The sequence below is a fragment of the Molothrus ater genome, chromosome 10 (genome assembly GCF_012460135.2).
Source record: "Molothrus ater isolate BHLD 08-10-18 breed brown headed cowbird chromosome 10, BPBGC_Mater_1.1, whole genome shotgun sequence".
NCBI lineage: Eukaryota > Metazoa > Chordata > Aves > Passeriformes > Icteridae > Molothrus > Molothrus ater.
Genome location: NC_050487.2, coordinates 10,203,928 through 10,231,713, shown reverse-complemented (window position 1 = coordinate 10,231,713; position 27,786 = coordinate 10,203,928). Strand labels below are relative to the sequence as shown.

Genomic DNA, 27,786 nt, shown 5'->3' with positions numbered 1-27,786 from the left:
TCTTTTCTTTTGTGCTCTAAAAGTAAAAGCATAAGGAGCAAACTAATTATTGTGAAATTCAAAGAATTGAAAAGTTTTGATTTTCATTTATGTGCTTCAGAAGAAAAAGGGACCAGATGGATGACCCTGTGAAGCCCTTTATTAAGTACCAAGTGGACAAAACTCAGGATTTCTTTTACAGCTGCTTAAGAACATATATTTAACCTCTGGTTTCTTGGGAAATTTAAAAAAAAAAAGTCAAATACAGATACTGTCTGTGTTTAAAACACACCTGTGATAAATGTCTTCATGTGACAAAATTTTACACAGAGTTCCCTCTCACCAGTACTATTTGAATATTTAAAATACTACGGCATATATGTATGTATATATGGAAGTACAGAAAATTCAACATAAAGTAAAATATAGCTAGTGGTAATGAAAAAAAAATTTCAAGATGGATAATCACACTTCCATTATTTTGACAATGAGTTGTTGATAACACGGCAAATAGCGATCCTTTCTCGAACTGACTTTGCCTGTTTTTACTTTCATTGCAACAAATAAATAATTGACAGAAGCAGTTAATTTAGAAAATGTCATGAGAGCCCATCAGTCTTTGGGGAGCTATGGAACTAGAAAAATTAAGTTTTTATAAATAGCAAGAACGTTGATGTTGCTGTGCACTGAATGGTGTCCACTCCCTCATACAGCTGTACATTTACAAAGGGTGAACTAACAAGAGTGTGTGTCTATGCATTCCACAAAACCGTAGAAAATGTTCACCAAATCCTAAGTGGATTTCATGGTGTTGTTTTTATTTAGTTTCTAGACGTGGTGCAGTTGGTGCAGCGGAAGTCCTGGAAGGTGGGGGATATCTTCCAAGCCGTGGTGCAGTACTGCAAGCTCAGCGAGGAGGGCAGAGAGAGCACACCCAGCCTGTTTGACTGGCTGCTTGAGCTGGGCTAACAAAGCTCCTGGTTCAGCTCTCCTGTTTTATTCCAGTTTAAATAAGCAGTGGTTTGTGTAATGCTCTGATTTCTGAACATCACTGAATAAAATGTGCAAAATGTACAAACTCTACAGGAACAGCACAAGTCCGTGCCACAACCGACCCAGGAGCAAAGTGGATCCGAATTTATTGTGTCATTCTGTGTCATGAGGGACTCTTGATGTGTTGTGCTGTAGGATGCACTGTACTATGAGGGGATGGATTTTTAGCCTCCTGAATTAATGAACTACACAGTAAAGGCTTAATTATCTAATATATTCAATTTTCATCAATTTAATTAAATCAGTCAGGTAAAATGGGATAGTAGCCTACCATTCAGTTTTAAAACAACACTGATATTTGTACAGTTTAACTGTTAGAAGCAGAGTGTGTTTCAGAATGCCTGGAGGCACCCTTGTCACTAGATAATATTTATGGGTTTCTGAAATCCCCATAATCTGCTAAGGGGTAAAAGCTTTTGAACACTTAGCACCTTTGCAGTTAGACAACACAATAAAAAGCTGCTGAAAACACATTTTAATTTCTTCCCATGTGTTTATTTCTCTTCCATAGCTATTCCTGACTCCTGCAACCTTCCCAAAGAAATAAAATCCAGTCTCCTAGTTACTATCCTTAAAAGACTGGTTCCTTTTCCCTGGGAAGCAGTGCAGTTCAGTATAGCTACACCTGGCAGATTCCTGCGCACAGCTCTGTGAGCCAGGGCAGCAGTTCTCAAGCCCTGTCCTGCCCCAGCCCTGCGACCTTGGGCGAGTCATTTCACCTCTGTGCCTCAGTGTCCCTGCCTGGCAAAAGGGAATCATGATAGTACAGCTGTTACCTAAAGTGCTTCTGTTGAAAGCACTACGTAACATTTTACATATCAATTAAAAGCAGTGAAAAAATAACTATTTTAATTTAGTGTAATTGAATAAATTGTTAATGAGGTGAAGAAATGCATATCTTAAAAGAGCACCATCTTGTCCTAAAACTCTCAAGGTTAATTTTTGTAACTTAGAAAAAAGCAAAATATTTGTTAAAATTTCAGCAAACATATGTGTTCATTTTGAAGATAACTGTTTGGACTATGTGTGAGAGTTCACATTCCTATAGCATTTCTATAATTGTTTGATAAGATATACTCTGCTATTGTCCTGTTGAGATGATCTGTTGATATCATGCACTTAGTAATACATTCTCTCAACTCTGCCAAAGAGACTGGGTGTGAATTTAAAGGTAAACATGACTTACAACATCACAGCTCTTTTGCAATTTGTTTTTTTGAAAATATTTTTCATCTCTCTTACTTAAATGGTGGAATAGAATACCTGCCTGCTTTTCCCAAAAAAGTATTTAAGAGAAGTTTTATTTTCCATATAACAGTATATGCTTCTGTAATATTTCTTGAAAAAAAAAACTATCCTTTTGCACTAAATATTTTTGAAAATTTTGAAGTAGTTTTAAATAATTTATGAAAAAGAGCCATATTCTCAGTTTTATCTTTAAAACCATTACAAAACTTGCATGATTGCATCACTCATTTGTTACAAAATACAAATTGTTAGTGAATCAAAATCTAATGAGGAACATTAAATAACATGAGTAATGCTCAATCTACTCTGCAGTATAAACAGAACAGGAGAGGTCGCTTTACAGTCAAAATAAAAGTGAATTTATTGCAAACACTGAACATAACTGGAGTCACTGGGCCAGCCCCTAAGAACTGCTGAGCATCTCTAACTCCCACTAACAGGAGTGGCAACTCCAAATGCTCAGCATTTCTGAGGCTGAGAGCTAATGAAAAGCACCAAGAATTATAAAGTGCTTTGAGTTAATAATGGGAAAGTGTATTTATTTTTAAGCCAAATACAGTTAGTTGTCAGTATACAATTTTTTGTTGTGATAGAATAAATGTTTACAAAGCACAAATATCATGACAGAGTTGTAACAGTGTGATGCAGTTTCTCTGTACAGTAGTTCTTAATGTTGCAATTTATTCAGAAATAAATTTATGTTATAATGTGTGTCCTCTTTGCCTTCCTAAAATGTTCACAAATGAGCTATGGATTTTTTTGACCTATTAAATATTTGCCTGCCATCTCTGGAGCATCTCAAACTCTGCTTCTCAATGACAAATCTGATCCATGGTTCTGACCAAAACAAGACAGAGCAAGGTCCAGGTCTTACCTCAGTGACAGAGCTACTCGGGTTCCACAAGTCATTCAAGAGATAAAAGGCTAAACATAACATTCTTAGTATCACAATAAAGATAAATGATACCCTGAGTGCCCAGCATAATTCCCAGTGTGCCAGCCTCTATCAGTGCTCACTCTGGCTGCTTTCAGTACCTGCAAAAGTGAGCAGGAGGGTGGGGAGACAGAAGTTCAGGACTTTCCTCTCCTTGTGTAAGTTCACAGGGGCATTTACTGCAATATTGTCTAGGTACCCACAGGTATTTCTACTGCTACACATAAAAGGAAACCATCACTTCACTGAATAAATCAGAAAAGCACTTGTCCATTCTTCTTTTTTTTTTTCAGCTTTTAAAAAATGGGTATTAAATACACCCAAATGAGAACAACATACAGCCTTAGGTAAAAATCTCCCTCTGCATGAGCATGATGCATGTTTTTAACATTGGGGGTGGTTGCTCAATATCTTTATCTTTCTAAAAACTAGAATACAACAAATTAAAATCATATGAGCCAGATTCAAAGCAAACAAAAAGAGATGAGAAGTGATCAAATGAGAGGATGCAAGGAACTGTACACAGGTTTGGGTGGGAGCTGGAGCAGTTCTTGCAGGATGTCTCAGGGATGCCCTGGCCATCAGAGGCCCCTCGGGAGCAGCAGCCGTGGCTGCAGTGCTCCCCTTCCTGGAGGTGGCTTCAGGGGAAGGTGCATTGCCACCCCAGCCTTGATTCTACCACCCACATAATGAAGAGCAACATTTGGCCTGTAGATCTGCTACTCTTCAAAAAGCAATTCTACTGTATTTGAATTAGATATTTTAAAACTTCATTTTTTATGTTTTTGTGTTTAGGGTTCTTTTAATGTTGAGGTTACTAGAAGCTGAAAAACTATAATCTACCTCAACTTTGTTCATACCTCTTGAGATTTTTATTGTCTTCAAGTAAATTAACCATTTATAGTCTGTGATAAAAATAGTCACCTGCTGAATTCAGTAGATAACTTTTCTGAAGAGGCCAGTTTGACACCTGCTCTTGCTCTGTTTCATGCAGAGCTGCATGACAGTCAAGCACAGAAATGCCACTGTGAATCCTGAAGTCTACATTGCAAAATGACAGAGGGAAAAAGCCCACCAGCCCATTGAAATAAAGAACCCACATGACCTACTTTAATAAAACAAATTGCAGCTCAGAAGGAAAGCACATCCATACTAGCCAATTTAAGAACCTGAGTCAGAGCCATTCCTAAGCCTTTGCCATGTATAAGCAAGCCTATAACACCAGTATTTCAGTTTTCCCAACCCACTCTGAACCCAGTCATCACAAGGAACAGGCCCTCAGAAGGTAACTTGCAGCTGTGCAGCATTTAGCAGGACAGACAGCACTATCAGACAGCTGGACTATCAAACTAATTGAAACAATTTGCAGTGAAGAAAGGGCTGGGTGATGGGTACTGCATCCCCCACCCAGCTTCAGCTGAGAATTAGACAGTAAAGTGCAGCAAACTGGAAAAGAGAAGCAGGAGATACTTCCACATCCTTTTACTAACTACCCAGTGAGTGATCCCACTGAAGGAGACAAAAAAAGAAATTTACACAAAATGCCACTTTTAAAACATGAGTGGGTGTCAGTATTACTGTCATCACCTATTCAGAAAGAATTAGGTTCTCCCACGTCACAAGTCCAAGAACACATCATGTGCTTACATGGAAATCCCCATCCTTGTGAAGGGTACATTCTGTCCTAGAGCAGTTACATGACACAAACTTCTTTCCCAGAAAAACAGAATTGCATATTCACAGAGGTTCATCCTGAAAAGATTTCAAAGGTCTAAAGGACAGAAAGAATACAGCAAATATGATTTCTACAGTGACAAGCCTAAGCACTTCAGGGCTCTCCTGAGGTCATCCTTTTCAATAAGGTCACAGGGAGTCAAGTTTGTCAGCATTTCAGGGTAATGTTGAAAGCTACTTGTCCAACCACACAGTGATTAAAGTAGTGCTTGATAGTATAAAGTATGCAGATTAAAAAAGTGCCAGGTAATAGAGCTTGAACAGACACATTCACCATTTTGGCTGAGGGACTAAAGTGGAATCAAAAAAAGGGATAAAGCTGCTGCCAGACCCCAGAATGGTTCCAGCAAGTTACCTTTATGCAATGCATTCCTAATGTCTATATCCATAATTTATAAAATCCACATGTGGGTAAACCAAGGTGCAGAGAACCTAACACCAAAGCATTCACAGAGAGTATCCAGAGTAATACTGAAGCTCCTACAAGGTACCAAGCCAGCATCCTTTCCAGCAGTGCTGTGAATCACACCAGATGGGAAAATATTTCACAAATGAGCAGGAAACTTAGATAATTCAGCCTGAAAAGCAGTTCTACACACTCAAGAATCAAGGCAGAATAAGAAATAGAACCCAGATAGCCTGCCAGTCTAATGCTTACTGTATTAAACCTCAACTCATAATTTCTTGCAAAAATAGGACAAGAGCTAGAAGCCAAAGCTATTACAGACATCTGACTCACTAGCATAGTACAAGGAAAAAATCATGAAGGAAGACACAACAGGAAGAAAACCAAACTAAAATATTAAGAGGGGGTGGGGGGAGAATTTAGTTTCTAATCACAGTCCAAATAATATTTTCTACTTCGTGATAGTTCACAGCAAATCAAATTTCAGTTTTTAACTATGTAGCAGTAATTGCATACATCTCACCATAGTAATTTTCCTCCAATTTTGTCAGCTGGAAATCTCCCAGGACACAGGTGCCCATCGATCTAGGGACATTGAACAATTCTAAACAACACAGAACAGCACTGCCCTTCCTGGCTCTTTCCATTCCAACCTACTGAGATACATTTTTGACTTCCAAAGGTTTTGCACAAAAACCTAGGAAGCACCACAGGCATTACAGAGACATTTGTGTCAGCCACTTTGCCTACTGGTGAAAGTTTCATTTTAAATGATCTGCAGCTCTCTGCTCACATCTCCCACAGCACAGCACTACTTGAAATAACCAGGAAATCTGCCAAGTGATGACAGGCACTTCTGTGTCTTCATTTACACACAAGGGTGCTGGCAAGCACTCAGAGGTAGTCCCAACACATCAGCTTTAGTAACTTCCTACTACATTTAATAACATTTAGAAGTCCACAATCAGCTGGAGATACAGAATATAAACAAAATACCTGCAAGTTCATTTTCTGCTGTACTCTTCCTTTCTTCCTCTTGGCCTCTTCATCCTTCTTTCAAGTCTGCTGGAGGAGACCAGCCAGTTCTACCCCTTCACTATGCCTGCAAGGGGAAACTGCACTTCCAGGTGCTCTCAAGAAGTGGAGCAAGCTCTGCACAGGTGAAACCTATTGGCAATTTGTTGGAGAGGAGAGCCTGGCTAAAAGCTCATTGCAGGCTAGTAAATGACTTGCAGGTGTTTCTCATCCACTTCTCCGTTTATGTCAGTTTCCTTGGCTTTCAATCTTTGGCAAGTAGAGTTTCTTCATGCTAGACTTAAACACAGGGCCAGGATTCCAAGTTTAAGTCACCACTGATATTAATTTTTTTTTACCTCAGTTCAAACTAGGAGAATAAGGACTGAGCAGAAAGGAATAGATTGACTGGAAAGATGTGGGCAAGTATGAGAGGGGAGTTTAACTGCAGCATACATGCAATAGCAAGGCAGTTCATAAATGGCTGCTGACTTTTGTCAGGAATATGAATGAGGCATTGCATTACAAAAAGCAAAATGGGCATTTTAATTCAATATTTTATTACACACACACACAAAAAAGTAATACAAAACTCCTCAAAACAAGTGTGTACCAACACTCCTTCCACAACTGAGATTACTATAATGCTCTATTTTTTTTTAATTAAAAAGGTTACAAGTTAAAAATCACCCATAAAGAAACTGAGCTATCCTATGCATTCATTCTCACTGATCATGATTTCTCTCTGGTGACTGAAATAACAGACCAGATTCTTCTCAGTGCTACTCAGTGAAGAGGCAACATGCACTAATTGAAATACAAGGAACTATTCCATTTAAATGTAAGAGGGAAAAAAGCCCTACTTTTCTTCTTTACTATGCAAGTAATCAAATACTAAGCAGGTTGTGTAGTGAAACTGTGGAGTCTTCATCCTTGGAGATATTCAAACCCAGGTCAGCCCTGGGCAGCCTGCTTGGATGACAGGGTTCTGAGCAGGGCAGGCTGTTGTGCTAGATGACCTCCAGTGGTCCCTTCCAACCTCTGCAGTTCTGTGATGCCATATCTAAGTCAAACCTATCAAATCTAGATAACTGTTCTACTTCAACAGAAGGTGAACAAAGAGAGTGAAAGAAAACAGATCTGAAAGGCTGAGTTTATTGACTCTGAAACTCACAAAGTAGGCAGGCATACATCAAACTGGATCCTTTTCTTCAGTCAGTGCCAGATTCTACAGGAGTTATCCTTGCTCCCTAGTAATGAACACACATTGGGAAGGATCACTTAGTGCACGTTCTATCCATTTTTGTTGATACCTACATCAACAATGTACCCAAGAGACACATAAAGATTTTTTTCTCAACAACTAACAACAGAGCACAAAATCTAGGGCAATACTTGCAGCTTAGATCATCCTGCATCCCACGACAGAAATGAAGGACACCTGATCAGAGTTCCAAATACACCAAAGGCATGCTCCTTTGCCTTTTCTTCATCCACACCTCCCTCATAGCAATGCATTGTGAGAAAATGGCTTAGTCACTGCCCTGGTGCTGGTATGTGCTCACTGGAGAGATGGGAGGGCATGCCCATGCCTTTGCACAAATTTGTTCATGGCCATATTCTCAAATCTCAGTTCTAAAGTGAAGTTCTAGATTTTCTTGACTATATTGTAAGTCACTGCTGGTACCTGCATTTGGCCGCAGGTAAGTTTTCAGACTTTTTTTGTTTTGCCATAGCAAGATTGCAGACGTCTTTAAAAAAAAAAGGAAAGAAAAATAGAATATATTAGTTACCTGTAATGATTGTATCACCTTTGTAGTTAAAGGCACAGGAGAAGATCTCATCAGCATGACCCTCTAATATCTGAAGGCAGTGCCCAGTAGCAGCATCCCAGAGCCGAGCTGTTTTATCAGAGCTGGCTGTTAGTATGCAATTGCCTTTAGGGTTGAAACACACCTTTAAAAATACAGAAATGAGTTATGTTACTCAGCAAGTCAGTATGCCTAGAGAAAGAAGCATATCAAAGTGATTGAAAGATGAAAATAGAAAGCAGCAATCTTGCATTCAGTTTTTTAGCTAAAATCAAGGGTAGTATTCCACTAGAGTCATGCTGGCAAACTTCTGTAGCTGAAAACTTGTTATTTACAAAGGCATTATATACTATGACCTTACTGCAGGATCATAACTTCCAAATAGCAACTTTATTTAGATGTTATCATTATTCCAATGTAAAATTTATACATATTTTATAGAGTTCTACATTAAATAACATACATCTCTGTAGTATCAGAATCTGCACTGGAAAAAATTTTATAGTAAGTCTCCATATTTGTTAAACATTCACTGCCATAACTGCATGGATTTCCAGATAATCAGGTACATTTTTTGAGCAGTAACTGGATAATACCAGTTTATCATACAATTCAAAATTGCTGAAGAAGTAGCACACCCAGTTTTGTCTTAGCTCAGAAGTGGGGAATTGGTAAACAATCATTGTCTGATAGCTTTCAGCTAAAAGGAATGTTCTTTTAGTAAAGATAACTTCTTAGCCAGACCTATCAATCTTAAATATTAAAGAATGTGGTGGATTAACAGTACTCCTGCATCATGGAATAAGTGCTGGATTGGATGTCACACATAGTCAAATTAAAAAGGTGCAAACCACACACAACTTACCTTTGAAATTTCATCTTCATGCCCTTCTAGCTTTGCAATGCACTGTTTTGTTCCTGCATTGTAGACTCTTGCTGACCCTGTTGCAGTAGGAGCCATATGTGATTGTTATGCTTAAGCACGCATTCCAGTAAGAACATTTGAATAAGGTCAGAAGGAACTCATCCTCAGGTTTAATTTTGGAAGAAATAAAGGCAAACTTCACAGAGTTTCCTCCAAGGGTAAAGTATGTTAAAAAGAATCTGTAATCTGTGTGGAAAAGATTGACTTCCTTTCCTGACCAGAAATGGATTCTCCTGGAAAATTCCTAACATACAAATACAAAGGTCTGCATAGAACACAGCTTACTGAAGCCTGTTATTTCAGAATGCATGTACAATATCTTTATAAAGCTTTCATTACATTTCATTATTTAATAATCTATTGATTATATTTAATAATCAATTGATTATATTTAATAAGATATTTATTAAATATCAGGAAACTTTTTACATTGGCTTTTGCCTTAATATAGCAAGTACAGGAAAATAGATCCAAATAGTCCTCCCCATCCAGGCTGGTACCCTCGTTTCTGGAATAGTGTATCTAAAACTAATATAGTATCATATTAGTTTTAGGCAGGATAATATAAATAATTGTTATTTGCAGTTATTTATATTATACTGCATAAATATTATGCAGTATGATATAAATAACTGAGCAGGTGAATACAGAAAACTATGTATTGTGATTCCTAGACAAATAATAAGCATGCAAAACTTCTGCATGCCAATAACAAAACAAAATTGTTTCTTTCACTATCTCTTTTTTGTGTATTCTTTTGCTGTGCATTAGAAAGGCCTGCTAGTAAATCCACCAGTAAAATTCCAACTACATTTTTTATTTAAGCCTAAATCTGAACCCCCAAATCAACCCCCTCAAAAGCTATTTACGTACACATTTAAAATGTATTTCCAGCCACAAGTGAAATATTTCCTTCCAAGTTTGAAGTTAAGGGGGAAAGACATGTTGAGTTGATTGAGGTATGAAAATAAGAGCTTTGTCATTGGGGAAAACTTTTAAAGTTTAACGCCCAATTTCTGTAATGCAACAAACAACAGTTTTGAATCACACTCTCCTCTTCATCAAGTTAATGAGACATAAACTTTAAAGAATTTGGGGATTTTAGAGGAGCTGAGGTTTTAGTTAGAGATAAGCTTTATTGGAGTTAATCAAAATAAATGGGTAGGCCTTGATGAAGTTAAGAGTTAGTAGTTAACTAATAATTGATTGCTTGTCAACACAATGTTTGGTTAGCTGGGTTTATAATGAAGAACATAGGAACTGATAAATAGCTTTTAGGAACATAAGACAATTGTGGCCTCCTCTGTTCTGAAACCAGTTGAAGACGGGAATGGGAGTTCTACCAAGGGTTCATTTGTCATATTTGCATTGAAAAGGTCGAAAGGTCAGAACGAGGAAGACTTCATTTAGTTCTCATGTTGGGACCCTTCCCCATGAAAGGGACCACTGACCCATTTCAAGGAACAAACTATGCATGCTTAATGGCTTTTGAACCAATTACCATACGAAGCAAGGAATGGGATGTACCAAAGTTATGAATATGCATTTGTATTTTGGGTATTCAATACCTGTATAGATAAAAGGACTCTGTAATCCCCTGTAAATTGCAGTGTGTATTTGGGAGTTATCCCACAATAAACATACACTTTCTAACTTTAAACTGTTAGAGAGTCTTTGTCTGTCACAGCTGGATATTGGTACTGGATCAATATCCATATTTTTAATCAATCACTACATTCAAAGCAGAGCCAAAGGGAAAGGACAGAGGTGTTTGGTGCTGCAGCTTCCCAACAGAGGCAGGTCCCTCCCTGATGCAGGACAGAGTGTTTGGTGCTGCAGTTCCCCTCCCTGATGCAGGACAGAGTGTTTGGTGCTGCAGTTCCCCTCCCTGATGCAGGACAGAGGTGTTTGGTGCTGCAGTTCCCCTCCCTGATGCAGGACAGAGTGTTTGGTGCTGCAGTTCCCCTCCCTGATGCAGGACAGAGTGTTTGGTGCTGCAGTTCCCCAGCAGTTCCCTCGCTCACCATCAGCAGTAGTCAAAGCACACGTCCAGCACCTCCTTGCTGTGCCCTGCCAGCGTCGCTATGTGTGTCCCTGTCACTGCATCCCACAGCTGCACACACAAACAGGGACACACTGCATTGCTGCTTTGGAATTTACTTATTTACTTTATAGGTATCTAGTTGATTGATAAAGCAATTTGTAGAGGCTTTTTCTGATGTTTGACATGTAATAACAAGAAAGCTGAATACAAATCAATAATGAGTCATTCTTTAGTTAGTATAATGAAGCTCTATACATTTTTTAGTTCAGTGTATTGATTAAACAAGACTTAACTAGACTTCACTGAAATTAGTAAGAGTATAGGTTTTACATTTAGTTACAAATTCTCTAATCCATTATATGTACTACTTTAAAATGATGCTCCTCAATTTAAAAAAAGTACATTTTATATGTCAAGTAGCTGTAATCACTACCTACTCAACCAGCTTACCATGCACGTTTTGTCCATTGATCCAGAGACAATGAGAGAACAGTCCCAGTTGAACTGGGCACTGCTAATCTCTCCTCGGTGACCTATTAAAGTATGTAGCAACCTACCAAAAAAAATTGTTTTAATTATCATTTACATTTATAGTGTGTATTTTTATATACACATATAAATTATAGCTAGAAAATGGTATAGTTAAGGTGTCAAGTCTTCACAATTAAAGCAATTAAATGGAGTGGTGCAGCTCATTTAGGATTCTAGTTCTAATACTACATCAATTCCATTTTCTATTTTTGGCAAAAAGAGGCAGTAAAAAATAAAATGGAAATTTCCTCCCTTCTCTTTCAAAAATATTTTAGTGAATGCATTTCCAGTAAAATGTGATGATTTTCAGTACCAGCAACAGATTCCTTGTATTCATCTGCATGCTAAGCAAGTACAGCAAGTTTTTCCACATTACTCTCCCATTATCCTACTTCAATGAACTGTAAAAACAGTACATCTTTAAAACTCCATATAATCTAAACCTTTTATAAAATCCACTGAAGATCAAATGGAAGTTAATCAGGTACTTAATGCGAGCATGTTCCCAAATAACAGCAAATGACAGCCCAACTGAAATATGATTTCTAATCCTCATTAATCCTCATCTTCTTGCTGCACAAGACCAGCAATATAAGTATTATATTCTTCAGCTTTATCTGAGTAGAGAGGTTACAATTAGCCAATACTGCTTCCTATTTAATGGCCTGTAAGGCAACAAAGCCTAAAAAAGATTAATTGAGATATACATCTATTAAAGGATTAGCAAATTTGGTTATTATCACAATGCTAGTATCACTGCATCATTAATAGAAGCAGACTGTAAATAACAGATAAACTAATGACTAGAAAAACAACTAAATTAGTTTAAGTGACTAAAATGTTTTTATTCATTGCACAAGATATATAAGAGTAGCTAAATTAATATATGTGCTAAATGAACAGTAAAGAAAATTTCCTGAGCATTTGAATTTGCTATTTGTTTATAATAACAAAAACTTGATTACGTTCTTAGCATTTTACAGAATTACTCCTTTTGCTTCTAACACTGTGAGGTCTACACTGTTGTAATTGTGTAGATTTTTTACAGTAAAACAAAAAATCAACAAGCAGATAACAGAGGAAAACTTAATTTTATAAACATATTATTTGGTCATCAAGACTGCTGTTACTGTAATACCTAATGCACAAAATACCTAGTAATACCTAGAAAAAAGTTTTAATTTAAAAGCCGAAAACTTAAACTTCCAATTTTCTAAAAGGCAGTGGGGCCTTCAAGCTTTGACATAAAAATCTGATCAATAAACAGAATAAATAGCAATGTGGAGAACTTCTCACAGAAGCCATTATCAGATAGAAAGAACAAAGAAGAAAGACTTATGAAGTGCAATAAAAAATTCCATTTAAGTTCTTTATTAAAAGCAATCAACTTTAGTCATGACAGTATTTGCTTAGCCTTCAGTTTCCAAGTGAAATCTGATCCATGGATGCTCTAGTATTTGACTATAATTGCAAATGAGAAACTGCTTCTTTCTCACACACTGGTCCAGCACCCCTGACCCAAGATACAGGACCAGGCTGTTGATTTGTCAAATGAAGCTCTGCAGACACCTGCAACTGAACTACAATGGGCTGTATCTGCCATGGAAATACAGACCTGGATTACAGAAGTGTGCTTCCCCCTTCACCCTTTTTTTTCTTTTAAATCATAGTATTTTATGAAGAGAATCTCAAACTTTGTCCAGATTTCCTGTCCCTACATTAATTTCCCTCAGGGCAGTTCAGGGTACCTACCCAGAATAAAACTCAGGAACAAATGAGGTCAGCAAAATCAGAAGAAACTCAAATTTGGAAAGCTGTCCACCTCATGTGACTCACATGGTGAAAAACAAGCACACAAAACCTCACCTACAAGATTTTTGCAAATCTACCTGAATCTGTCAACAGCAAATTGTGATTTGCCAACAGTCTTTCTGGGTGCCATCTGAAAGGCTGACTGCTGGCCATGGTACAATTCTATTGCCCACTAGCTAATCACCAGAGCTGCCAGTGAGAATCTGCTCCTTGGTATTGCTGGTATTGGCCCTGATGTGAAGTCCGTATTGATTTCATAGAAAAAAAGCAACATGAAAATCCCCAGGCTTTGATTTCACAGTAGGCTCAGACAATAAGCTGGAAAAAGTTGTTTTCACACAAAGATACTTGCAAGAACATCAGGCTGAAAGAAGGTGAATTCAAAGGTTGATTTGCTGAATGAGTGTTGGTGTCGAATAAACTCAAAGATTATAGGATCAAGCCTTAAATGATACACTGCGTGTACACTACTTATAAATCACACACTTAGTCCCACTTTTATATATATTGTCTATTATCCCAAGATATCACTATACACACACCTTCCTTTTGTATATAAATTTCAGAGATATTCCCCTTGCTCTCAAAAAAATTAGGCACAACCCCGTAAACAAAATAGAATGGTTATTTTCATAAATTACTTTGTCAATAATCAGGGTGATCATTTTATTATTTTACTTGCACTGAGTTTCCCACTGAAAAAACAAGTGAATTTGTCAGTATTATACCAGTTAATATTTACCTGTTGCATCATTATTTGTTGGCATCTTATTGAAGAGATTTTGTTCTCTACAGTCAAAGGAGAACACATTTTAAATTTATATTGACAAAGGATGGTGAGAAGGAAAAAATACACCCTCTATAGTTTTTAAAGTTAACATAACCAGAATAATCTTCTATAACATAAAATATACTTTCTACTTAAACAGTCTAGAAATCCTAGACACCTTGCAAGTCATGAGTTTCCATGTTGATAAAATATATTCCTCTTTGGAGAATTCACTAGGAAGAAGCACAGGATGAGTCCAGTCTTTCCACCTCTTTAGTACTCATAAGATAGAAATTTGAAACAAAGAATACATACAAAAGCATTTTATGAGCAGCATTCCTTTTCAAAAGAACAAAGAGAACAGTAGTAACAAATTACAAGACCAAAGAACATATATTCTAAATGAAATACAAGCTCTGTAAGGTGTTGCTCAACATTTTCTATTTAATTTGTCCTGAAATCATGCAAAGTAAAATTATATTTATTAGTGCTGTAGTACCTGCCAGTGCCAACATCCCATACTGCCACTGTATGGTCAAAGGAGCCAGTGATGATCCTGTCTCCAGTGGTATTGAAAGACAGAGCAATAATTTCTGCTGAGTGCCCCTGAGAGAATTTTTAAAAAGGAGTATGAGAATACAAATTATTACTTTTCCATTAATATAGTTTAATATGTAGTCTTTTTTCAGCAGTATAATCCTTCCATAACTCATCACCATTTTATTTACTGTCTTGTCCAGTATACCACAATTTTGACAGAAAGATCTGCCTGACTTCAGAATTCTCAATATCCCAGCAACTGCAAAAACTCAGGCACACCACTTAAGCAGGAAGCTTATTCCCTATAAATGGCTTAGGATTTCTGTGAGAGAAATGCACTGAAGCAGCAGAGGCCAGTCTGACCCTGGGGAATGCCAGCAGGCCATGCAGAGCAAAGAGAGATGAAAATCTAGAGGTACCTGGATGGCTGTCCTCTGCCCATGTTTACCTCCTCCATACAGAGGAGCTCACAACTGACTGTAGAGCAGCAGGTTTTAACAATTAATGGAAGGGATTCTAATCTATAGCAGTAATGTCATTGCAAGGAGAAAATCTGCCTTTTGATAAATAGGACTCATAAAACACCACAACTTTCTCATTCCCTTCAAGTTTTCTTATTCTGTTTTGGAACTGTTGTCAGTCACTATGGGATCACATGGTAAAAGAAACTGCAAGGTCTGAAACAGTTGGAATGGTTATACTGTTATTTATCTCAGCTGGAAAACTAAGCAAGGAACAAGGAACACCTCTGAAAACATAAGGAATGCAAACATACATTTAAAGTGGCTACTTCTTCTCCTTTCTCTAGATCCCATAATTTGGCAGTGGTGTCCATGCTTCCAGTTGCCAACAGTGTGCTCTGAGGATTAAATGACAAACATACCTGTAGCGAGAAACATTGGATAGAAAACGTTTAAAGGAGTCAATTTATAAATGTTTTCTAAATAAACTAAACAAGGGTCAGGATTAATATCTTTAAATGAGACAAAGGTCTGATAACATTTTATGACATACAGAAAACTTGCAAAATTCTTCCTACAGCAACAAATCCTTACCACATAATTCTGGATAAGTACTCAAACCAAGTGGACTCCTTGCAAGCACATGCTTTGTTTTCTTTATTTCAAAACTCTCTGAAATCGTCCAATTACTGTCCAGTCTGACAGTGGTCCCTAGCACTATTGTTTGGTAGGTTTTCTCTGTTACTTGATGAGACTGGGGCAAAGATCATCCAAGCAGTTCTGTGTACCCACAAACACACTCTGTGCACTCCTACCCTACCAGGTGTCATTATCAATGTCATTTGCCAAGGGCATTGCCACAACATCATCTTTAAGAAAAAGCAAGAATAAAAGCTGAACAACTACTTTAATTAATTTCTCACATTAAAAAACCATGTATTCACCCTCCCATTTTCTGTAATTATTCAGTGTGATTGCTCTGCAAATAAAAAATTGCAGGTGCCATGAAAAAAAGGAAAGCAGCAGCTCAGTTTTTTCATCCTGAGTAACTATGGGCATGCCCTTGCCAGCATCAGATGCAATAATGGCCTTTCAGAAACAGATCTGATTCAGAGAAACACATCATTTCCTGCTGGCAATTATCACCTTCTAATTACTTGTCAGCACAACTCATAACACTTCAGGTCTAATCTAACCCCTAAGAAGTCAGAAAAAATGGAGAGACCTTTAAACATTTACCTGACTGATCTGTAATAGTAAAACCACTGCAGCCTTTCTCAATAAGCAAACATGCTCTCCACTGTAAGGGGTAACTCAGAGCATCCAGAGAATCAAAAACACACTGAAACAAACCCCAAATTCCAATATAGTAAAACACCATTTTCTCACCTCTTTCTAGTTAAAGCCTCTCAATCTACAATTAAATTCAAATTGTTTTTTCAGAAACAATTTTCAGCAATATTTCACTGAATAGTGATTGTATGGCTATTAAAAAAAAAAAACAACAAAACAAACAAAAAAACCCATTCATCATTGAAATTCAGAGTTTAAGTGTTTTGCCCTGATCTTTCAAACTGAAATTTGTGCATCAAGGCATTTGCTGCTGATAGGGGTCCTAGTGCATGGGAGAGGAAACCAAGCATTTTTAAGCTTAAACTTCTTTAATTTTATAGATCTTTGACATTTCAGCATCCCACATATTCCCAGTTAACACACTTTAAATTTCAGAAATTCCTTCCCCTACAGCTCCAATTGGTTCTGTACACAAAGTACAGATCTCTGTGTGAAAGACAACACAAGCAATGATGTTCTTGTATATTTAGTCCTGCAAATATGAGAGGCAATGCAAGATAGCTAGAAAAACATGTGATATGTAATCAAACAAAAAGTATAAAAATTCCAGTTGCTATGGTATTTTTCCATGTTTTAACATTTAGCAAACTAGGGAAATCAGAACAAAGTAAAAATAACAATATAGTTTCAAACTTTGTATGGGGATTTATTCTATCTCAAGAACTGTCAGACTATCCTGCCTTGCAGTGCAGAAATGTTAACAAGACCTGGGTGTATGAACAGATGTGCCACAATAACTGTGCCTTCCAGTGGGAGCTCACAACAGTCAGAGCTCACAGTCATCAATGATAGTGTTAGGAAACACAAAGGAATAATAAATATCCATCACTACTCACTATTTCTGCACTATGTCCTCTGAAGGTATGATAACATTTTCCTGTTTCTGTACTCCACACTTTGCAGGTTTTATCAAAAGATCCAGTGGCAATCTTGTCACTAAATAGGAAAAAAAAAATCCTATTATTTTTATGTAGGAAAACCCTCTGACTCCAGAGACAGCAGAATCCAGAGAAACAACACCCAGCCTTGGAAGCTCCCATGCACTTTGGTGCTTGCTGCCACACTACAAAATCCTGCAGCAAGATTTCACAAAGTTCCAGCAAGGCAAAAAATTAGCAGACACAGGGAGTTTCTAAGAGAGCTACTGTGCCTATCTATTAGCACAGGAGTGTTCATAACTGATGACTGACCTACTTTAGGGATGATGTTGTGCTTACAGATTTATTAAGAAGTTATATCATTTCATCAGATAACATCTGTTTACCAACAATTATAAATGCAGTTCACCCAAATTTCAGAAGTTGAACCCTACTCCCACTGAAGTCAGTGGAAGTGTTGTGACCATCTGCAGTCAGAGCAAGACTAAAGTGAACTCTCCAGAAAATGTACCAAGGGGCACTGTACCAAAACCTAAAGATTAGCAGAGAAAAAAGGGGGTGGGTTTTATCAAAATTTTAATATAAAAGTAGTTCAAAGTTCTCATCAGGTTTTGTCTCACTGTATGTTCCTTCTCCACTTTTATGTTACAGTCTAGTTATTGATCTTTGCACAGATTTTCATAATTAGTTTCACCAAGCCATAAAAATGAACTTCATTAAATGGTTTTATAAAGTAAAGAATAATATCAGAATATAAGACATTGACACAACAGGGTCTAAGGTTTCCTTTTCATATAGAAGAAAGAGATGAAGTTTCAAATAGTGTAAGAACAAATCTTTTAACATTTATTTCCTGACGGTAATTGTGTATTGTCCAACTGATAAATAGGACATCCAACATTTCTCTTGAACGTGATTCAATGGAAAAATAGGAATTAATTTATCTTACTTTACAGCAAAAATGGTTTTCTCACACATGACAGTTTTCTCAGGAAGCAAATGACAATGAAACTTCAGTAGCTAACATGTAATTCACCTAACAGGTGGCAATTCTAACCTAGGGCAAAAAATTACTGAAGAAAACAAAAGGTGCAAAAATTAATATCTGATGTTCACACAGCAGCACCTTGTGGATTTTACAAAAATTACTCAAAAGCTGTGACATTTCTAAATCATGTCCTAAATAATATTGAATTTGTAATGTTAAATGGAGAAATCCACTTCTTCCTCCTTAACTGAAGCAACACAGATTGTCACATCACACACAACCACATGGAGGCAGAAGAGAATGATCGACATTCAGAACACAATCTGGTCATGTAGATATTACTGAAATAAACTGTGTTTCAATACATTCAACTAACTCATTTATATTTTTTTTCAAGATTGAATACCTAATTAAATTTTTGGTTAGAATTTCTACATTTAATTTTAAAGCATGATAGCAGAAAGCATGTTTGAATGCATCTCTTGTACAAATCATGACAGTGTCATCCTACAGTGATTAGCTATAGCTGAACTCTGCAAACTCAGAAGCTGAACTCTTTCAATTTAAAATAGTCTATTCTTTGTTAGAGTATTTGCAAAAATAACAGTACTAGCAATTATGAAGAATCTCAGAGGAAATTTATTTACCCATAGGGGTTATTGAAAGCTATGGCATAGACAACATTTCTGTGTCCCTCCAGTGAATGCAGCTCTTCTCCCGATGCTGTATCCCACAGTTTGCAGGTTCTATCATAGCTTCCAGTGATAAAGCTAAAACAAAGAGAAAGTCATTTCTGAATACAGCAAATATCTTACTGGTCTCAATGCACTGCCAAATTATTTATTTCCACAGATTTTAGTTAGCATTGTCTCAGACCCTAAATCTGTATTCAAAAATACAGATTTATGACCATAGAGGTTCCTTTTCTTCTTTCTTTTTCACATCCTAGTCAAAACCACATTTTCTCTAATCTTTAATCTATTTTAACTAGAAAGCATGCTGCTGCTTTTAAGACATGAAGGAAAAAATGATAAGACATATGTCCACAGTGAAATCAATTAACATGAAAGTTACACTTTCACTACAGTGAAACTCCCAAATGAGTTTATGTCAAAGACTCATTTAACTTTTAGCAATATTTAGTTAATGGCCATAAAGGTGCTTTTTTCTGTAATATGGCAATTGTCAACAGACTAGGACTGTGGAAGAAAAAAGTTACCTAAATTGAATCTCACCTACTATTTTTTTGCATCTCCCATGGGTTTTCCACAGAGGCCTGAAATATAATCCCCAATTATGCCTGAAGCTGCTTATAAGCAGCAGAGCTGCATTCTTTCTGCAGCAAGATAAGAGCACTGAAGTTTCCTTACCATTTAATTTACAAGTACAAAACTTCAATTAATGATTAGGTACTTTTGACTTTGAAAAACAACTTACCGGGAACCAGATTTGTTAAATGCAACATTAGTCAGAGGCAATATGTGTGTTCTAAGCACCTGAAATAGAAGCAGGGGCACTGAGAGGAAAAACATTTGAAGCTAAAAAATAAACAAAATTGCTCAAAATATTCAACAGATTAATTTTTTCTCCTCCTCCTGTTAGAGGAGAAGAAATCCCACATTAATCATCAGGTTACCATAGAAGATGTTATATAGTACTGATTTCAATTTATACTTAATTTTAATGAACTGTTTTTTTCCAAAGTTTGCATTTTCTTCACCTTTTCCAAGACCAGCAAAACAACCCTAGACCAGAGTTGAATGGGCAAAAGAGGAGACCACAATGACTATAAGATCACTGATGAAAGAAATCCCAACTAATATTAAGCCTTAGCCAGTGAACCAAGAAATCCAGTTAAATTTGAGACTTTTAGGGTGTGAGATGCTTCCAGCTGGCACTTGACTTTGTTGTACAAAACAGGAAGAAAAAAAGAAATATAAGCTACAGCTTATAAGAAATATAAGTTACAGCACTGTCTTATGAGGTCATGACAAGGTGTGCAAAACCACAACAAAAATACTCAGCACGACAAAATCCAAAAGAAGAATTTCAACTTTAATGTCTGCACAGATTGTGTAGGTTGTGGAGGTTGTTTTCTAACAGTGCTTTAATCAGACACACAGGATCATCCACGTGAACGAGCCCATAGCCATAGTAACACATACTAAGGTTTATTAAGCAGAGGTGAAAATAGTTGCAGATACTGCAATGGAAGTCACCATGCCATGATACTTTAAAAAGAACTAAAAAAAAAAGCCAAATCTGGCTTGGTGTTTGAATAAACTGGCTGCTGTAAAACATGGCTTGCACTTGAGTAATTTTCACCTATGAGAAGCTGCCCTCTCCTCAAGTCTAAACTATAATAAAATCATAAACTGGGAAATCACCACAATTGCTGACAGTGAAGTAAAGGGACATTGAAATACCCCAGTGGTTCACTAGGTCTTTTCTGTAGAATGAAGAAACTGTTTATGAACAGTGAGATTTAATCACTGACATATTACCAGAGCTTCAACTTTTTTTGCTTATCTCAAGTTTTCCAAGCTGCCTGTCTCCAAAAGGAAAATGAGAAATGCTCTAGATCTTCTACTCAGAAGAGTAGGGATTCATCAAAATGGAAATAACAGTTGATAAGTGAAGGACTGAGAGGGAGAGAGAAACAGAAAATGCATATTATGTTACAGAAACAGCAATTTCTGCTCTCTAGAGAAAGCAACACAAGTTGTACTTTCAGCTACAGAAGTGGGAATGGGCAATCAAGATGTGGAAATGACAAAAATATTGTGTTTTTTAAAAAGAGCCACAATATCCGTCTGCATATGAGAATCAGTAATTATGGAAATTTATGGAAATCTCACCCATAACATTTTAGGACTACATGCAGGCAGCTCTGAACAACAAAGGTATTTAGAAATTATGAAAAAAGGGAGGAAAATGAGATGGGTTTTTATGTAATTTCAGATTATGAGACTAATTCTGTTCTTCCAATGCCCAGTGCTGCAGTTGCTTCATCCACAGAACTCTGAGCCAGCAAGAATTGCCTGTGCAAATGATACAATAATCAAACCCTAAGGCAATATTAGAAAAAATATACCTCAGTTCTGCAAAATCTGCTACAGCTGTACCTAAGATAAAAATCTGCAAATTACTATAGCATCCCATGCCATGGAATAGTTTAAAACCTGAGAAATTGCTATAAAACCTCATTTCTCTGCAGGGTGCCTAACACACCACCATCACCACAATTACTGGAAATAACAAAAAGGTGAGCTTATACACTTGTTTCAGATTAGACTCCAGTGCAACAGGAATAAAAACCATTCATTTCCAAACAATGCACACATGGAACATTTTTTCAGGGAAAAGAAAAACAAATGTCACTCCCACTCATCTATCTTATTAGTATTTCAGAAGGACCTGGAACTCATATTTCATTTAGAAGCCTTAAATGAAACTGAACGTCAAAAAAGTTATTTTCCCACACTTCTAACCACTCTTGAGTGAAGGAAATAAACCAGCACTGATTGGATTTGTCTGCTTCTATTATTTCCAAATACAGAAGCTCAGACACAGCACTACATCCAACAATGAACAAATACATTATTTACAGTCAAGTTGGAACAAGCATTTGAAGATTTGTCAGTCTCTGTGATGAACAAACAATTTCTAAAGCTTTTGAAAAGCAAGGCATCTCAGTTGAGAGGATAACTTGGAAGAGAAACTTTTTAAATTCAAGATGCCTTGCTACATGGCTCTTTTACCAAGGTTAAATACATATTTCTTTGCAGAATTCACCCAGATGAGTATTGTTGGTCAAAAGAACCAAAGTTATACCTCCGAACATGTAAGGGATTTTATAGCCGAACAAACCAACACAAAACTTCTTTTTCTCTTCTAATTTAAGGTAACAATAAACGCCATAGCACTGACCAACATTGTTTAATAGCTACACATTGCCATCTGCTGACACAATAAAGATACAACGTTTAACTATGTCAGATTGCAGCATGAAGAAAGTTTCATGTCCACAATTAAATACAATTAAACCTATTCTCTTCTGACACAATCCTGGATTTGAAGCTCTGAAAGGTCTCTGTAATCATCGTTCTTAAAATTCCTATTTGTTTGAAAAAATATTTCAAGTGTGGTCTGTAAGCTGAAAATCAATTTATCAATATTTAAAGATAATAGTAATGACAGAAAGCAATGAAAACCAGGATTTGTAATGCCAACTGCATGTAGCATAAAACCCCATAAAATAGTAGTATAAATCCCACAATCTTCACGAAATGAAGAACAAGTAGACACATGTATGAGTACATTTTGGTCCTTTCCCAACAGCTAATTTACGTGGGGTCGACTTACAGGTTTTGTTTAAATGTAACTATGGGTGTTACTGGCCCACAAACTCTTTCTCAACAAATAAAAGATTGATTTTTCTCCATCTAAAACACACCCTAGTGATTAAGCCTGGATAAACAATATCTATGAACAGTTATACCTCTCAGCTTTATTAGGGGAATTCCTGGCAGAAAAACCAGACCAGACACAGTTGCTCTACAATTGCAGAGAGGATTGAAAAGTGCCAAGGAATCAGTCATGTAGCACAATACATAGCAGTAAAAACATACTCACAGTATCACAACTTAGACCCCCACAAATGCCCAAAATTATTTTAAAGATGCCTCTGACCTTAAAAAGAGAGAATTTGTGATTCTGTTTTTCCCCTAGCTTCTCCTGCAATCTTTGCACTAGATGTATGATGTGTTCCAAGCAGGAAGCTGTGATGAGAGGTTCTCTTTTTTGGATATCTTCTACTAAGGCTGTAACATCTGTGCTAATTATGAGAAAAGAACAAAAACAAACTCAATAAATACCCCACACCCACCACATGCCATCCTCTGGAAACAATTATGAATTTAACCCCAAGAATATTATTTACTTGCTGAGAAACTGAAGAGGCCTAAAGAAATAAGAATAAAGGCCTAAAGAAATAAGAATAAATCTTTCTTGGTTTTTGTATTTTCTTCCTCTCTTACTGAAGTTGTACAGTAAAATTCAACTTTTAAAAATTGTAGCTTGGCAAGAAATTTATCTTTTCAAATGATTTCCACGGAGGTCAGGCATGGAAGATGTGTGTCCCAAACTGTCAGTTTAAATATCTGAACTACACTGGAATTTCATAAATTCCAAACAAATTGGCCGTGAAGTAGTAACAAGATAAATTATGTATGCAAAGTCTTAAATTTATCTCTGTCTGTGGCTTTAGAAATCTATGGCTGTTTCTGCAGCTCTTAGTTTTGACAGTAACTACACATGGTGCAGTGTAGTGATGTCCCTGGAGCCCCCAGCGAGGGGGCTACAGCTGCTCTGTGGAACTGGATCCTCTTTCCATTCCATCAGATAACCACTGATTTCTGGCTTTCTGTGAGAGACTAAGGGTTGACAATACCCAGCAGTCAAATCACAATACACTCTTAAAATCAGCTTAGCAAGAAAGCCAAGCATTTCTGTTAGTATGGGAATTATTCAAGTCTAAGGGGATTTTCTGCATCAGACTTCGAAATGGGAGCCACTACATCATAAAAGAGTATCCTCTCAGTGTTTACACTCCTGTTCAGGAATACCAGACAACTTATTTCTTTTACAAAGAGACTTGATAGGTTTTACCCACAGCACTATACTGGACAGTCCTAAGTAGGCAAAACTTAATAATTTTTAAATTGGGATTTTTCATCCTGCATATCCAGTTTACACTGTCTACTGACAGGCTTACATGCAAGGCCTCTTCCATATCAATGCTGGTATTAAGACAATCATATTACTTCATGTCTTTCTGCCTAATAAACTCCATGGATTTGGGTAACTTTATTTAATGGTGGCACTTTGTTATTTTTCTGAAGCCCTTCCTACCAGAGCTAGCTGAGTAGAGCACACAGGCTCTTCCTAACAGCTGACCTCAGTTATGTGTAACACAGTCAAATACAGGTGTACATGAACATGCTATAAAAACATAGAGAGTGCTGTTATCTGAAGGAATATCATACTTACTCAGGTCTAAGATCAAGCAGATCTATTGATCTGGTCTTTGACTCACCACCTTCTACGTATTCCAAAATAATTCCTTTAAAAACAAGTGATAAACAGGTCATAATTAGACTTCCAGAGTTTTATAACATGCGCTGTAGACAGCAGCACTTCCACTTTCACAGCTCCACTGACTGCAGGAGACTCAATTCCAGTTCTTGGAGCTGTTATTGCTGACAGTAAGCATGGGGATGAACAACTCTGATATGCTTATTTGAAAAAAGATATTAAATAATATTATTTCTGAGGTATTTTCTATTCTAGAAATGAACAAGCTCTTTTTTCCAACACCTTTTTGTATCATTTCATCAGCATTAATTTCAAAGAAGCTGTCTTCAAGATAGTTGCTGTAGTATGGTGTTCCAAGAAGTCGGGAAAACGTTTTACAAAACTTATTATTCATATTTATTCTAGTGTTTGCAAAGACTTGAGTGCAGTAATGTATCAAAAATCATTAAAACACTTTACATTCCCAGGTTTGCTCTGGCACCTCTGCAACTTCCACTGAACTGGAGTATTAAAATGCTTAACCACATGGCTTCTGTTTTGAAACAGCTAATAAAGGGCTCAGCTGCTCCTTGACTTTCTGTGGGAAAAGACAATTTAGATGAACTTCTGTGTCATTCTGCATTTCACAAAGTTCATAGGAAAAGTCACACTTCTGTGACTACACTGCCACGAGCTTCTTCCATTTCTTTATGTGTTGGCACTGCAATAAGTAAATCATCCATGTAATGTAAGATTATTGCTCGTAGATATTTCTGTCAAGCTGGAGACAAAGCCTGTGCCACAAACTATTGGCAGATAGTGGGTGAGTTTTTGAATTTGAAAGGAATTTGAAAAGAAGATCCTTTTTTCCAATACGCTTCCTGAGCTGGCCATCTCCAGCTTGTTTCACTTCTGAAACTTCACTGAGTCACCTGAGTACAGGATACACCATGCCAGTATGGCAGCACTGCTTTTCAAAGCATGGCTCCACTCAGAAAACTCATAAATGAAGGACAAAAAATAGGAATTAGTATCAGCTCAGCTGGAAAAGGCCTCTGAGATCATTAAAAGTAACCCAGGACCAAAAACCACCTTGTCAACCAAACCCTGGCACTGAGTGCCAGTCCTTAAACACCTCAGTGACGGTGACTCCACCACCTCCCTGGGCAGCTCTTTCCAACGTCTGATCACTTTCTCTGTGTAGACTTTCTTCTGAATATCCAATTTAAACCTCCCTTGGCACAGCTAAAGATTATCCTCTCATCCTCTCACTGGCTGCCTGGCAGAAGAGACCGACCCTCACCTGGCTCCAACCTCCGTTCAGGTAGCTGTAGAGAGTGACAACTTTTTTTGCCAAACAGCCATCTAAAAATACAAATACTTTTTTTTTTTTTTTTCCGTGCTATCTACAGTCACCGTTGACTTTTTAAACTCCTTACTGTGATGCGAGTAAGGCTGCCTTGACTTCGCAGTAAGTCACTAATTACACTCCCGACGGGCGATGAGCCGCTCCCCGCTGCAGCCTCCCAGGCAGGCACCGGGACAAAGCAGCGGCAACCGCGCTCCGCTCCGCCCGGCTGCGGGTGCGCCGCGGCCCCGCCCGGCCGTGCCCAGCCCCTGCGGGCTGAGGGGCCCCGCCATGACGGGCGGCCCGCACACCCCGCCGCACGCCCCATACCCGCAGGCCCGCCCCCCCCCCCCCCCCCCCGGGCCCCGGCACAGCCGCCGGCAGCGCCCGGGGCCCCCGGCCCCGCTCGCTCCGCACCCGGCGGGAAGTAGCGCAGCAGGAGCCGCCTCAGCGCCATCGCCGCCACCGCCGGCCCGGCCCGCGCGTCCCCCCGCAGCCATGGCAACGGCCCGGGGCGCATGCGCGGGGCTGAGGCGCCGCGCCCGCCATGGCGGGAGCGCCGCTGTAGCCGTGCAGCCCGGTCAGCGCTGCCGCCCCGGTGCTGGCACCGGGCACTGGGCACTGGATCATCCGTATGAGGCTGCGAGGGCTTCGGGGCTGCGCCACTGAGAGGGAAGGAGCGGATCTAGGAAGGAGTGCGCTAAAATACACGTATAAAATTTGGAGTGCCGAAGAGCCGCTAGTAACGGCGTAGCAAATGTGTGAAAGCTTTTTGGAAAGTGAATAGTTACTTAAGAAAGAGGGCAACAATTAATTAATTTTTTTTTTTTTTAAGAGATAGTGAAGACTGAAGCGCAACTATGAAAATACAGTTTAGAATCACAGAATCATTAAGGCTGGAGAAGGCCTTGCAATAGAGACCAGCCATTAACCCTGCACCAGCATGTTCACCACTGAACCATGTCCCCAAGGGCCACACGCCTGTAGAACACTGCCAGGAACGGTGATTCCACCAACTCCCTGAGCAGTTCTCAATATCCAACCTAAACCACGCCCTGGCACAACTTGAGGCCGTTTCCTCTCATCCTGTCGCTTGTTCCCTGGGAGAAGAGACCCACCCCTGTCGCTGCAGCCTCCCTTCAGGGAGCTGGGGAAGTGATCGTGTCACCCGCAGTCGCCTTCTCCCCAGCTAAACATCCCCTGCTCCCTCAGCTGCTCCTCCCTGGCTGGCCTCCAGACCCTACTTCAGTTCCACTGCCTTTCTTTGGATGTGCATTTCATCAAAAAGAGAAGAAAAAACATCACTGAAAAGAGATAATCCATTAATAGCATGAAAAATTTGAGTCAAGCTTTATGCTGAAATGGCTGTAGAGCATCAATAGGGGGAAGCAGTAAACACATTCTCATTTGGCCGATCTCGTAGCCCGCGTTGTTGACATTGGATCAATACAAGACAGTCCCACTCAGTGTTTAACAATACGTGACTTTTCCAGAAACACCCATATGGCTCCCTACAGCTTCACTTTGAAGACAGTCCTTTGGTTTTTTGAAAGCCAGGAAATAAAATACAATGGCCAATTCCAGATTTACTTCAGGGGACAGCTGGGGGACAAAGTGATCTCTGAGTTTTTCATTTCCATTTGTTGTTTTAAGTCTTTTGTCTTGTTTGTATATGGAAAGTCTTGAGGCAGATAAGAAATATTTTTATTGAAAACAATCTGAACAGCTTTCCGACTAAATTGACTTACTTGGACCAACCCTTTTCAAAAATAACTTTTTGAACAACCTCAAATCTTTGTGGTCTCCAATTTCTTAACAACTTTTGTATTTGTTTAGCATAATATTTATTCACCTAGATTATAAATTCAGAATAAAAATATTTT

The 27,786-nt window shown here is 38.1% G+C and overlaps 2 protein-coding genes across 8 annotated transcripts in view; one reads left to right on the top strand and one right to left on the bottom strand.

Moving 5' to 3' along the window:
* The window catches only part of SPHKAP (SPHK1 interactor, AKAP domain containing), a 64,402-nt gene extending 61,411 nt beyond the window's left edge, over positions 1-2,991 (top strand). For all 7 annotated transcript variants that reach the window (XM_036388441.2, XM_036388447.2, XM_036388440.2 and 4 more), the window contains one exon: positions 805-2,991. In XM_036388441.2, the coding sequence (XP_036244334.1) occupies positions 805-948 (144 nt within the window). In that variant the 3' untranslated portion in view covers positions 949-2,991. The remainder of the gene's footprint in view (positions 1-804) is intronic.
* Positions 2,992-6,907: 3,916 nt separating this feature from the next.
* DAW1 (dynein assembly factor with WD repeats 1) lies at positions 6,908-26,395 on the bottom strand. The gene is given in 13 exon segments (XM_036389197.1): positions 6,908-7,618; positions 8,162-8,324; positions 9,045-9,154; positions 11,136-11,217; positions 11,599-11,701; positions 14,760-14,866; positions 15,576-15,683; positions 17,451-17,550; positions 19,128-19,250; positions 19,918-19,976; positions 23,173-23,317; positions 24,532-24,604; positions 26,321-26,395. Coding segments are annotated over 13 exon segments (1,248 nt in total). The 5' UTR covers positions 26,361-26,395; the 3' UTR covers positions 6,908-7,583.
* Positions 26,396-27,786: the final 1,391 nt, after the last annotated feature.